The 13,352-nt window shown below is 34.1% G+C and overlaps 2 protein-coding genes across 6 annotated transcripts; one reads left to right on the forward strand and one right to left on the reverse strand.

Moving 5' to 3' along the window:
• Nucleotides 1-506: 506 nt before the first annotated feature.
• On the forward strand, nt 507-4,942 carry LOC114425916 (dihydroceramide fatty acyl 2-hydroxylase FAH1-like). 5 transcript variants are annotated; one of them, XM_028392892.1, is made up of 7 exons: nt 507-668; nt 1,559-1,616; nt 1,808-1,957; nt 2,544-2,740; nt 2,905-3,010; nt 3,738-3,884; nt 4,595-4,942. In XM_028392892.1, the coding sequence occupies exons 2-7, from the start codon at nt 1,566-1,568 to the stop codon at nt 4,709-4,711; spliced, it is 768 nt and encodes a 255-aa protein (XP_028248693.1). In that variant the 5' UTR covers nt 507-668; nt 1,559-1,565; the 3' UTR covers nt 4,712-4,942. The 5 variants fall into 5 exon arrangements, with proteins under 5 accessions (XP_028248693.1, XP_028248694.1, XP_028248697.1 ...); XM_028392893.1 differs by having other exon boundaries at nt 510-668; nt 1,808-1,900; XM_028392896.1 differs by lacking the exon at nt 1,559-1,616 and having other exon boundaries at nt 511-668.
• A 4,093-nt stretch (nt 4,943-9,035) lies between these two features.
• LOC114425780 (berberine bridge enzyme-like 13) lies at nt 9,036-11,053 on the reverse strand. Its single transcript, XM_028392738.1, has one exon. It carries the CDS (start codon nt 10,990-10,992, stop codon nt 9,361-9,363), a length of 1,632 nt encoding a protein of 543 aa, XP_028248539.1. The 5' UTR covers nt 10,993-11,053; the 3' UTR covers nt 9,036-9,360.
• Nucleotides 11,054-13,352: the final 2,299 nt, after the last annotated feature.

The raw sequence follows: 13,352 nt of genomic DNA on the forward strand, positions 1-13,352 counted from the left end.
TAATGATTATTAATTAATAAAGTCGATAGTCATGAAAAAATAATCATAGTCATTCTGGTCAAAATAAATTCATATTAATTTTCAAAAAAAGAAATTGCGAGAAACTAAAAATCTACCCAACATTATTTAATTTTGCCACTGTGTAGATTGTAGAAAGGTGTTCAGTGTTGTTGTTCCTAACCAGTGTATCCTGCGTGGGCCACAACTTTAAAATATCTCATGCTACATTACATTACCCTGTCGAGATTCTGCGGGTCCCACCCACCTTAAAAAGACCATTAACGTACGAGAAGCCACTCAAACTCGGATTCTTCCCCTCCAATAGAATCTTGCCACGTCATCAAGACTCTACACACTTTCTGATCCTCACGTGAGCGTTCGCGCAGGCGATCCCGCCACAGTGCCAGGCTGTCACTGGCTAGAATCCAACGCCAATAGAGATATTATTATTCGTTGATGCCGTGGAAACGAACGGCCGAGATTCCCTCTCGCGCGCTTTTTCTAAACAAAAAAAAAAAAAACAAACTCAACGCGCCACTCTTCTCTATCCCTTTCCCATTGCTAGTCGTGGTGGAGAAGGGTGCGGCGCGGCGTGCTTACGGTGCTTCCTCTCTCTCCGGTTAGGGTTTGGATTTCGATCTCACTGCATTGCCTTCTGCTACTGCTGGGTTTGTTCTCTCGATTCACGTCTCGATCTGGAATTGATTTAATTGTTTCGTTTCAGCATTGCTGTGTTTCTACCGTTATCATGTGATCTTTGTTAGATGTGAATTTCAATTGTTTATAGTGATTTTAGAGGTTTTGCTACTTCAATTGGATCCGTGTACTTTCGCGGATACATGTTAAACTTTTAATTCGTGGCATTGTTAATTATTTGCTGATTTGAGTCCCACTTTCTGTTTTATATCCCAACAGACGTGTCAGTTTTGAGGATTTGTTTCCGTACTGTATACTGAGCATTGGTGATTATTGTTGTTGAGGAAAGGAAAATATTCATTTAATTTTTTAATTTTCTTATTTTTAGTTCATAGATTATAAATTTTTGGCATGTGAAATTATTGTTTGATGTTGATGATAAGTAGTTTGACATGTTTTTAGTGGGATGAAAACGACGCTGGTCGTTTCTAGTAGCTATAAGGGTGTGATAGGGGTCCGTTTGTTTTTATAAAATTGCGTGCGTCTTATCTTTGTTTTGCAAGTTTGCAGCGTGAAATAGTGCTTTGAGCAACCACCACGTAAGCTTTGGCATGAAGTAATGATAACTAGAGAACCTTTTTGCAATGTGGCACTATAAGACTGTAAACAAATAAGAGTATTAAAAATGAATTGTTTCTTTGTTCTTTTTGGCAACTCGCCTTCCTAGCTTTTTCCCTAATAAAGGTTAAAAATCAATGCCGTCAGGAAGGCAAAATAAAACAATACTTGTGAAGTTTCCTAACCCATGTGGCATGTAGTAGTGAGTGATACACATTATGCTTTTATATATAAGATTGTTGGTTTTTATCATTAAACTTACTTCCTGTTAAGTGCTGATACTATTTTTGGTCTTTGAATTCAGTTGCAAGATGGTTGTGCAGAACTTTGTAGTTGATTTGAATAAGGCCCTTGTTTTCCAGGTAAAGGCAAAATCCCTTGAGATTTTCTTTCAAACATGTTCTCCATGCACTTTCTTCCAGTAGTTTTCAAGTTTCATATAGGTCTCTTTTCTGTTTATGTATGAACTCAGGTTGAGTTAACAAGTGGGTAATTTTTGCTTTGTATACCAAGTAATCTCATGTTGAGTCTGATCTTATTCTCAATTTTAAAGGTTGGGCATCTTGGAGGAGCTTATGAAGAGTGGGTTCACCAGCCCATTGTCAGCAACGAAGGCCCCCGTTTCTTTGAAAATGAGATTCTGGAGGTATGCCCTTTAACTACAGATGAAACTACAAAACCAAGCCTGGCGTCACCAAGAGAGGTTGTCTAGATGAACCAATTGATGCCATATTGCCATTGGCTTAATAAAGAACCAAGCTTTTAGTAAAACCATTTAGAGCAAGTTCTTTTTTTTTTTTCAATGGTTTCTGCTAGCTCCTCTGCCTTTTCAATTTAACCATATTCCACTTGATCTACTTTTCTTCTCATGAACCTTCTGTTGGCTTTCATCTCATATGATTAAACTTTATCAGGTGAGTTTAAGTCATCTTGTCCTGAATAGTTGCTAATCCTAGTTTCTCCATGACTATTCACTTTTAATCTTGTTTTTCCTTTCATATGTTTCTACTTTTCAGCTCATTCATTCACCTCAGCGTTCCCATTAACACTAGAGTCATGTTTTGCTCTTGTTGATGCTTCTCTATGCAACATTTACTAGCATAAACATTGCTGGCTGCATAGCTTTCTGACGTTGATAAGCATGTTTCAACAAATTTTAAGATTATGATCCCATGTTCCATTTTTTTTAAGTTGACCAAATTACAAATGGACAAAGATTAAATTTGAAGTTCTGGTAATACAATGAAAAAAATTTCATGTGTTATTGACTTGTTAATGTTATGGAACAGTTCTTGACGCGCACAGTCTGGTGGGCAATACCAGTCATTTGGTTGCCAGTTGTATGTTGGTTTATACATAACTCCGTACAAATGGGCCTCAGTTGTCCTCATTTAGCTCTATTGGTGGTTCTTGGCATTTTTGTTTGGACACTGCTTGAATACTCATTGCACCGATTTCTTTTCCACATTAAAACAAAGACTTACTGGTTAGATTTATTTCTTTCCCTTTCCTTTCCATAGTGTGAAACAGTATGTTAATATTTGCTTGTAATTATGTTTAACTATATCTACTTTGATTAACTTCTTATTGGTTTGAATAACACTAAAAGTTTGTTTGCTTTTTATTTTGGGGGATTGAATGCTACTTTAGGGGAAATACCTTGCATTATCTTCTCCATGGCTGCCACCATAAGCACCCCATGGATGGCTTAAGACTTGTTTTCCCTCCTGCTGCAACAGCTATATTATTGATGCCGGTATCTCTTTTTTGTCATACTTTATATTGCATTTTCCCATACTTTATTGGCTGAGAAAATATTTGTGGGATTTAAATTTTCATCAAAGGTTTTACCATGCATGCTTCCTATAATTGGAAAGACCAAAGGATTAACTTTTCTCTTTTTCCCTCTACTGTCTAAATTACTCATTTAAATAGTTAAGTGTGTTACATTGAATTTTTTTTTATCAACAGGTCAAATGACTGTTAGTGATAGACGAGGTTATATATATTGTTACACTACATATCACTGTTTAATATAACAATTTGGATGGAAAATCACTGATTGGGCAACATTGGATGTTTGAAGTGAAACTGCTTTAGATACGAGAGTGAACAGTGAAGTACAAGAGTAGCAGATAGGATTTTCATTAAACTTGAAATTTTTTAGTTTTTGTTTGAAGAGATCTTTTAATAGTTCTGTGATGTTTATATTCTCAATTTGTAATAGTAGTTTCAGAAAATCTTAAAAGAAATTTTTGCTTCTGGATTGGCTTTCTGAAATCAGAATTGAGCCTTGTATATCACCATTTCTAGCTTTCTTTTGAAAATGTCCAGAGAACTTTTTTGACATTTAATAACATTATTTGATTAGTGTGCAACACAGATATGTCCATATTGCTAAAGATTTAGAGATAATTTCTGCACATTATATTTTAAGGTTCCATGCATGAAGTGATGTTAGTGATTTTGTCTGCTGTGTCCAGTTCTGGAACTTGGTGAAGCTCATGGCGACCCCTTCAACTGCTCCTGCTTTGTTTGGCGGTGGTTTATTGGGTTATGTAATGTATGATTGCACCCATTATTACTTGCACCATGGTCAGCCAAAGACTGAAGTGCCCCGAAATCTCAAGGTAGTAAAAACTTTTATCTTCAACTGTGGGTGATGATTAAATTACCATGCATTGCTTTGATATATTTATCTAAACAAATTCGTCTTGTTCTAGCACAAATCACTGAAAATGAAAATAGTTGTTAGTTTCACCAGTCCTTAGAAATTGAAGGGCATTACTCTGAGAGTGAGATACAGTGAATGTGGAGGTATCTTGTCAAGGGATTTGGATCCTCCTTTTCTTAAGAACAAGAGTTTATTTTTTTGTTAGATCCTGCAATCTTCCATTTTGTGTCTTGGGACCAACGTATCCTGTATAGAAAATGCTTGTATCTTTCTGTGATCTGAAACATAATTTTGGCATACTTTCAAGGAAAAGCAAAGGAACCAAGTCACTTTTACAAAATAGATTTAATTGCTAGGAACACTTTTACTGATACATACTTTCCAACACATTCTTGTAATTCATACAAGACACGTTAAATACGGAGTAGGGCCTAGTTCGTCTGGGCATTATTTAATTTGTCACACATTAATTTTACAATTTACTTTAATAATAGAGTATGTTGTAACTTGCTAGCACTTCTCCTGCCAAATGTTCATTTTCTCCTACCCCTTTTTAATTTTTTTATTTTTATGTTGCACCTCTTCTTTGACTGTATCATATACTAGCAATTATGTCCGTTTTATTAGCCATGCAAGTTAAATCATCTTTCTCCCATTTTTCTGCAGAAGTACCACTTGAATCATCACTTTCGGATCCAGGATAAAGGCTTTGGGATCACTTCATCACTATGGGATAAAGTTTTTGGAACACTTCCTCCTAAAATGGATGCCAAAAGTATGTAAATTACTGTCAAGGATAGCATATGTTCTTTGGTTAAAATAATATCAAAGTCAGGAATTCCTGCTTTTATTTATCTAATTTATTTGACCCCCCAATCATTGATGTTTTCTGGGGTGTTAGCGTGCCATCGTTCGTCAATTTTGTGGTGCCAAAGTTCTACAATTAAACATTCTGTAAAAATTGATTTCTTGTATCAGATTGATTTATGATGGAAGCTCACCTTGTCCATACTCCTTTCCGGTGTAACTTCAGTACTTTACTAATATCTTTACGATTTAATTAGTGTTTCAATGTGAAAATATTTTTTTTTAGTCTTAAAGGCCGAAATTTAAATTTGTATTTTTTAGTTTGAGTTTTGAAAATTGTGCTTTAGTTTATCTTATGATAAATTGACACTTTGTAACGGTTTCAAAATATAAATTTTAACGGTTAAAATTAAAAATCAAATTTTCACAACTAAAAATTATCACAAATTACTAATTTATTATGGGAAGGACTAAAAATAGTAAATTTCAAAATTCAGCAACTAAAGAAAACAAATTTAATTTCCAACAACTAAACTAAAAAAATAGCACAGTCAAATTAAAAGATTAAAATAATAATTAAGCTTATCTGTATGTAATTAGAAGTAATTAAGCCTATCTTTACTCTCATAACTTGGTGTGGGTTGACTTTTACTGTCCTACAAATCATGAGCATTTGGACAATAATGCTTATGCAACTGCACACAATCACACTTTCGTTATAATTTATTGAATTAAGGCTTATTGTAAATTTTTAAAATAATTCACGTAAAAAGGAAGCTTGAAAAATAATTGATTATAAATATGATGCAAACAATAATTGATTAGTGTCCGAAAGCAAATTTACTTTTATAATATATAAATTTCATTATTGTAAATGATTCCAAAAGTAAATATTTGTTTTTCTTTCAAAAGTAAACAAGTTTAATTACTCACCTCATCATTGTATAATGCCTATAAAAAGTGCACTTAAAGGACAAGCGTATGCGGCTGGCAACATACTTAAACTCTGGATATCCTATCTTAGAAACTAATGTTGATTTTAAAAATAACTAAAATTTAGAAGCAGTCTAATCAAATATCAAGAAAACTTATCAATAGCACTGTAAAAAAAAAAAAAAAAAACAAAGAATAATAACAAATAAAATCCTACTGTGTGAGTTGTTACATCGGGCCCCTGAGTAGTCATGTTGGGCGGGTGCGACGCCAATGCCTTCCTTTTTTTTTGTCCGTTTTGTTCTATTTTTTGCTTGAAGATTGTGCCTCTGTTACCCACTTATTTATTTATCCTTCACCAACATAAGAAATTAAAGCATTTCATGTAATTTTCGGATAAAACACACAAAAATATCATATACTTGAATTCGTCATTATGCCCAATTTGTCACACATTTCCTGTGAGCTTGATTCTAAGTAATATGATGTTGCTCTATAAATCTACATAAATTGTAAATTTATAATTGTTTCATATTTATTTTTATATTTGTTGATTTAATTAAATGATTAAATATTTTGAAACTCACTTTCTGTGTTATTTATATTCAGATTCTTCTTAATTATTTTAAGATTTAAACTCTCCATTGGATCTTAGTTATTTTAAGATTTAAACTCTCCATACTTCACAAATCATGGTGGTTGGTGGTTTGTGTCATGAAATTGTAATGAGCCTTGCTTTGTGAAAAAAATACGTGAATGCTGCCATGCGCCAACAAACAGACATCTTCTCATTTTTGGAGCTTATTGCAAGCAAAATGGTATAATTTTCGTCTTGTCAACTTGATATTGTCCTTGTTTCATATCTTTTAAATGCTCTCTAATTTGAATGATGATAGGGTAAGGTAGGAGTTTAATTTATGCCCCATCAAGTAAGGTTACTCTTTTTAGGAGTCAAAATTTAATAGATACGATTATTTGATAAAATTGTTAATTATTGTGAAAAACTTCTTAATCATCTTCTCTATGTTTCCAATTATATTCAGCCTTTTCTTTACATAATTGGAAATTTTTATCTTTTCTCAGAATTCCTTATGGTGGATCTTTATTTAGTTGATAATACTCAACCCTGATCTGAAAGTTTTCTCTTATTGTGTTCTTGTCTTCTTGTGTGATTCACATCTCTGATCTAGAAACAAGGGATTTCTCATATTTTCTTTTGCTAATTGTCAATATTGTGTTCAATGTTATTATCAGGCTTGGAGTTAACGTTGGTGGATATGAAGATCAAGGAGTTCAGAACTTGAGAAGTCATTTGTTCTATTATTCTTTGACGAATGCAAGCACTCCTGTTTCAGTTGCCAATGCTACTAGCTGCTTTATTTGGCCTTCTTCCTCTTCATTTTAGATGCTCAAAATTTTAGGAGGTGGCTTTTTGGGCTAAGTATAGATCAACAGGATCTGCTGCATGACATTTTAAGAAGCAGCATCGATGTATATTAAAAGTAAAAGTTTTATAAATAATGCTTTTCGAGAAATTAAGAAAAAAACAACGTAACATTTTAATAATTTAAAGTGTGTTTATTCTGGTTACAAATTATCAATAATATTTGTCTTTTATCTACAATAAAATTCTTGTGTTCATACTTATTGTTTGATTAAGGTTATCTTTTTCTCTTTTTTTCCATCCTACAATAAAGTATTGAACTCAACTTTCAAGAAATGTTTCTCTTTTGTCCATAAATCATGACCTTGTATTTATATCCCTTCTGATCCAATGGGTCCTTTACCACATCCTTAAGGATAGGAAGTGACGGAAACTGCCTATCACCAAAATGGATACCTCAAGTCTTTTGCATGTCTTTTCTTTATTACTTTAAAACATTTAGTCATCTATTTGGAGGGGTAGTTACTCTCCTCCCTCAAAAGGAGACTCCTTATCATCATAAGTGGTTATGTAGTATCCTCAAGCAGTGTATAATAACATGATAACAATGTAAATATAATTGAAACCTCCATTAAACGACATTACTGTTTCAGGGGGGGTCTCACTTAGCATAAGTCTAGTTTCGATTAGCAAGTTAGGCCCTAATGCCTAATGAGTAGGGATATCTTAGTCATTTACATGAAACTTCCAAACATGTTTTCTATAACTGGCTCCCTTAGCACTTGAGTTATGTTGCTTAGTGAGTTAGTGTAGCGTCTCCAAACCTACTCTATAAAGGTAATCTCCAACTTAATTAACAATGTACCAAAGGTTCAATGATGGGAGTTTAACATGTTTTCTTTAGTAATTTTTGCTTAGCGAGATTGTGTCCTCGCTTAGCACGACTTTGGTAACCTTTCTTTCCTTGTTTTCACTTAGAGAGGGAGGTCCCTTCCTTAGCACGGATACTTAACTTATAGACCTAGACCTTACTTGATTCTCGTTTAGTGATGTACGGATCGTCATACAAGTATGACGATTCTAAAAATCATAATTTTATCAATTCGTTTTTCTCGAGACATTAATGACACTCCTATGTAATTTGGTATGTAATATTGCTTCGTTATATTTTGATTTTTTTGTCTCTATACTTGCATTAATTTTATATTTTGATAGTTATACATATAAACTACATGTTTTAGTCACATATGAGTACTTTCTGATTACATTTTGGTCCTTGTCGTCAAATTCTCTAACACCATTAATGTGGCCGTGATGTGCTATTTTTTAGTCACTATACGTAGTAGTGACCTGCATGAGCTTGACGTTTTAGTCACTATTTGTTCAATTTTTATGTTTTGGTTCCTGTATTTAGAAACTTCACACTTTAGTCCTGATATGAAAAATTCTTTTATGTTTTGGTCATTGTCAACTCCTCTCTTCCTTTCTCCCCTCTTTGTTTTTTCGTTACCAATTCCTCTACTATTAAATCCTCTTCCATCAACTAACTTTCATTGACTCTAAATCATAGAGTGTCGGTGTTGCTGAGTTCAGATACATTTTTTAGATCGATAAGACAAAGTAACCTGAGTAACGATTTGTGTGGATACTCCTTGTAGTGATGGCGACTTGCTGCATATTTTTAATTTTGCTATATCAAACGCTTGGAGATATATTATTTTTTTGCATGGTTGGAAGTTGATACGGAGATGAATTCTGATTTAACTTCTCACTTAATTGTAGGGGTTTGGTTAAGAAGAAAAAAATAATTTTAGTACAGCAAAATAATTTCTTTTATTTTGCTTTGGTATGCTTATTAATACTAACTTTCGACATGTAAACACCAACCAAATGTATAAAAAATGAGAATATCACAAGCAAAGTCCAACGTTTACATATACTAGACCCTCATCATTGCTTAAGAAGATAGAAAGAGGATGAATATTTTGGAAGTGAAGCAGGACTAGATTGTTGAGTTTCTTGGTACTTAAAAAATATGCATTCCATGCGTCACACTTGAGTATCGTTTATATAAAAGTAGCTTCACTAGTTACACAGTTCTTGCTAGCAAAACAACACTTGTCACCTGTAATCTTGTCACACACACACATCCACAAAGATAGCAATGATTAAGCACTTCCAACAGTGTTTTACAACATTGAAATGACCAAAAAAAACATAACAAAATCCAAACGTATCCTTTATTCATCTAAATTAGCTAATCAACCCCATAACAAAACCACCCCAATGGCTCCAGCAACACAGTGCCTCATTCCCATGTCTTGCACTTCTTGTCTTTTAGCCTCATACTTGAAACTGGGAGTGGTGGAATGCTCTGCTCATGCCTGAACACATTATCAGGATCCACCTTGGTCTTTATTTTCACCAACCTGTTGAAATTATCCTTGAAATACATATTGCCCCAAGCAGTTGCCTGTATGTAACTTGTGCTGTTCTTCTTGTTCATTCCCAAATCAAGATCTCTATAGTTGACATATGCCTCCCTTGGGAACTTGGACACATAAGGTGTCATGTAGTTGTAAAGCTTCCTAATCCAATCTTCATGCTTTGATGCATTCTTATCCCCATCTTGCCAAAGAGTTAAGTACTGGATTTTGTAGAGTGTTCCATTCCTATGAGGGAAGGGAATATCAGATTCTGAAAACTTGCTCATCATTCCACCATAAGGGTTCCAAATCATCAAGGGACTATCTTCTTCCAGCAATCTTTGCCACAATCCCTCAAGTCCAGTTTCTGGTATTGGATCTCTCACAAAATCTGATTTGGCTTTGAAGTAGTTCTTGAAAGTTGACTTTCCTTGAAGCAGAACTTCAGGGGGGGTGTCATTTGGATAGCCAGCAATATAGAGCACAGACTTGATCCAACTAGTTTCAAGGCAATCTTTTTTAGTCAAACCCAATTCAGGAAAGCTTTCTTTCATCACTTGGAGGAGTCTGTCAGCACCACCAAGGAATTGAGCATTGTAAGATGTTGTGATGGTTCTCTCAGTTTTGTTTCCAACAGTGGCTGGTTGAATGATGACTCTGATGAAGAGATCCTCATCAATATAGGGTGCCACTTCCTGCCATCTATGAAGAATCTTGGTTGCATCTTGCTCTAGGCTCCTTGTAACTGTGAAAACAGTGACAGTTTCTGGCACAGGAACAAGCTTTATCTTCCACCAAAGAAGGATACCAAAGCTTGCTCCTCCACCTCCTCTAATAGCCCAAAAGAGATCCTCTCCCATGGCTTCCCTATCAAGGATTTGACCATTTGCATCAACTATTCTTGCATCTACGACATTGTCAGCTCCAAGGCCATACTTTCTCATCATGGATCCATATGCACCTCCTGTGATGTGCCCTCCAACACCTAAGCTTGTGCAAAGGCCTGCAGGGAAACCATGAACTGAACTTTTCTCGTATATTCTGTAATATACTTCTCCAATTGTCGCACCGGCTTGAATCCAAGCAGTGTTGTCTTCTATATCAACGTCGATGGCACGAAGCTTGGACAAATCAACAATTATGAAAGGGGACTCAACTTCAGAAACATATGAGAGTCCTTCATAGTCATGGCCGCCACTCCGAATTCTCAGATGAATACCAAGCTTCTTTGAGCAAGTCACTGCCACTTGGACATGGGAATCAGTCAAGGGTGTGAATATAAGCTCAGGTTTTGGCGCTGAAGGCACCAAATACCTTAGGTTCTGTGCAGAGGATTCAAGGATCTTGTTGAATGATGCATTTTGTGGAGTGTAAATTGATGCATAAAATGGAGCTGCTTTGTCTGAATAGAAGCTGAGACATTGGACAAAGTTTTCTTCAAGTGAAGCTGAAGCTGCCAATGAAACTGATAATAAGAGGATTAAAGTTACTAAGTGTGAAATTGGTGACACCATGGTTTTGTGTTCTGAGGTTTTGGTTTCAATTTTTTGTGTTTAAGGAGGCTACCACAAATGTTATATTTATACGACCATAATGTGCTATGGTGACAATGTGTTATTATACAATAGTTTACGTATAATTGAGCTAAGACAAACGTCATAATACAGATGAAGAGTGTTGGCATTATCTTGTGGCTAATGTTCTATTCTTAATTATGACATTGTGGAACATGAGCTTTCTGATCTATCTTTGATTACAAGAACATCGACCACTTTTCACATTTAACATAGCCTGAAAGGAATTCTCTATGCTTCATAGTTGCTAAAAAGAATGGTATAAGCAAAGCAACTGTCTTCAATGGCCCCACTAGTTTTAGAATATTTTTGAATAACAAGAGATAAGCTTGTCTGTATTTCTTGCAGCATCATATGATCATGCAACAACTAAAGGAAATTCTGCATAATTTTTTTTTATTAGTTTCTCCATATTCAATGATAATCAATTCATTTCATGGTTTTGTAGTGGGAATAAACGGTAGGTCCACAACATCACTCGTTCATTGGTACATATTTTAATTTACTACGCTTGATACTGTTACGCAAAGTTTAATGGCAAACTCTAAAGTTTTGTAATACTTGTTTGCCAAGCGTGGTTAATGTAACAAGAGGAAATTTTCATTGCCAGGAGGTGAACTTCTTTATTTTTTTTTTTTTTTATAGTATTCTCGTTTTCAAGTTATAGAGTAGTCTTTGTAATTTTGCACAAATTTATGAGTAGTCTTTGTAATTCTCGTGGTTAATGTAATTTTGCATATTACTTGTTTTTATAATTGTTTGGAAAGGTAGGTAACAACTTAATTTGTAGGGAAAAAAGTGTTTTATAAACAGTATTCTAAGCTTGGAGGTAGGAATTTTTTTCTGTAGAATACATTTCTTCATTTTGGAATGGAGACATGTTTTTGGTGTGCTTGTTAACAGAAAATATTATTATATATAGCCCAATAAAATAACTTCCCAAGGTAAATATTTTTATATTGAAACTGTTTTTTTTTTCTTTTCATGTGGCTTAAAAGAAGAACAAATAGACGCTTTGAAGAAAGGGTCAGTGAGGAAAATGAAAGAAAGCAAGAAGCTTAATCTTCCTTTAAGATTGGAGATAGATGGATTTCGTGTAGTATTCGCAACAGACCAATTGTGCATATATAATTGCCAATTTTATGAAAAGCACATGAACTTTTTTTAGTTTTGCTAATGCTTATAAAGGGAGACTCCAGTGCCAAGTTTGAGCTCAGTGATTGAAAATTTTCTAAAAAATTTGGAATTTGAACAAGTAAAATATTATTTTTTATTGGTAAATATTAATTTATTAGTTTTATTAGGAATATTATTACGGGAATTTGAACTTCTGACTTTTTTCGTTTTCTTCTCTGTTCACTCTTATCATTCAATCATCAATTTTATATTTTCATAATAAATTAAGACTATTAAATTTAATTTTTTAGCTTTAACATGGTTAATTAGAGGAATGAATGCATTTTCTTTACTGATATAAGCACCGAGGCAATAATGTTTTTTATCTGGTTTTTTCTCTCTTTTTATGTTTTGACTGAATTATCATGATTTTTTGTAACAAGTTCTTCCCTAGGTGTTCGTTCGCTATGGATAGAGTGAAAATAAATGAAATGAATGAAAGTGAATTAAAATAAAATATAAAAAAATATTTTAATTTACTCATTTTTTATTCTTTTGTTTTTTCAAACGAATGTATCCTAACAGTTTGTGATTTGATTGCCACCCCTACACAGGACTGAACCCCTTTTCTGGATATTACACAATAGTACGCTGCACCATATATATATAGCTTTTGCTGGTGTCAAAATTTTCAACTAAAACCACGCTTTCACCTCACCTAACATGGAACACAAGCATTGTTTGACAAGTTGAGATGCACCAATTGTTGGTGTTACATATTCATGTGCCCATGAATTAGTGTTACCTCTATAGCTACGTGCACCACTTAAGAATCCACTAAGTGGTCAATCTTGAGAAACTTTTGCTACATAATGGAAATGGCGTAGTTGTACAAGTCTCTTTGCGTGGTATCATGGCATGCATATAAAGTCGGCACTGGATTCAAGGAAAACAACTATTGACAAATTATAAATAAATAAATAAATAAATCTCTCGCAAATTAATTAATTAGGATATATGGATTCTATAAAGAAGGACCACGAGCTAGGAAGAGACAAGATTACTAGGCATTTTGAATTATGAGTGGATGATAATGTGACATTTATAACCTAGTAGTGGATATGTTCTAACAGGAATACACGTAGCCCTGCCAAGTAAGACTACCATCATCTTGTATAAATAAA

The sequence above is a fragment of the Glycine soja genome, chromosome 9 (assembly GCF_004193775.1).
Source record: "Glycine soja cultivar W05 chromosome 9, ASM419377v2, whole genome shotgun sequence".
Lineage (NCBI taxonomy): Eukaryota > Viridiplantae > Streptophyta > Magnoliopsida > Fabales > Fabaceae > Glycine > Glycine soja.

Excerpts from the sequence above, each read along its gene's own strand:
- LOC114425780 (XM_028392738.1), bottom strand. The coding sequence starts at position 10,992 with ATGGTGTCACCAATTTCACACTTAGTAACTTTAATCCTCTTATTATCA.
- LOC114425916 (XM_028392892.1), top strand. The coding sequence starts at position 1,566 with ATGGTTGTGCAGAACTTTGTAGTTGATTTGAATAAGGCCCTTGTTTTC. Across the intron at positions 3,011-3,737 it reads CAGCTATATTATTGATGCCG|TTCTGGAACTTGGTGAAGCT; the intron begins GTATCTCTTTTT and ends TGCTGTGTCCAG. Across the intron at positions 3,885-4,594 it reads AAGTGCCCCGAAATCTCAAG|AAGTACCACTTGAATCATCA; the intron begins GTAGTAAAAACT and ends ATTTTTCTGCAG.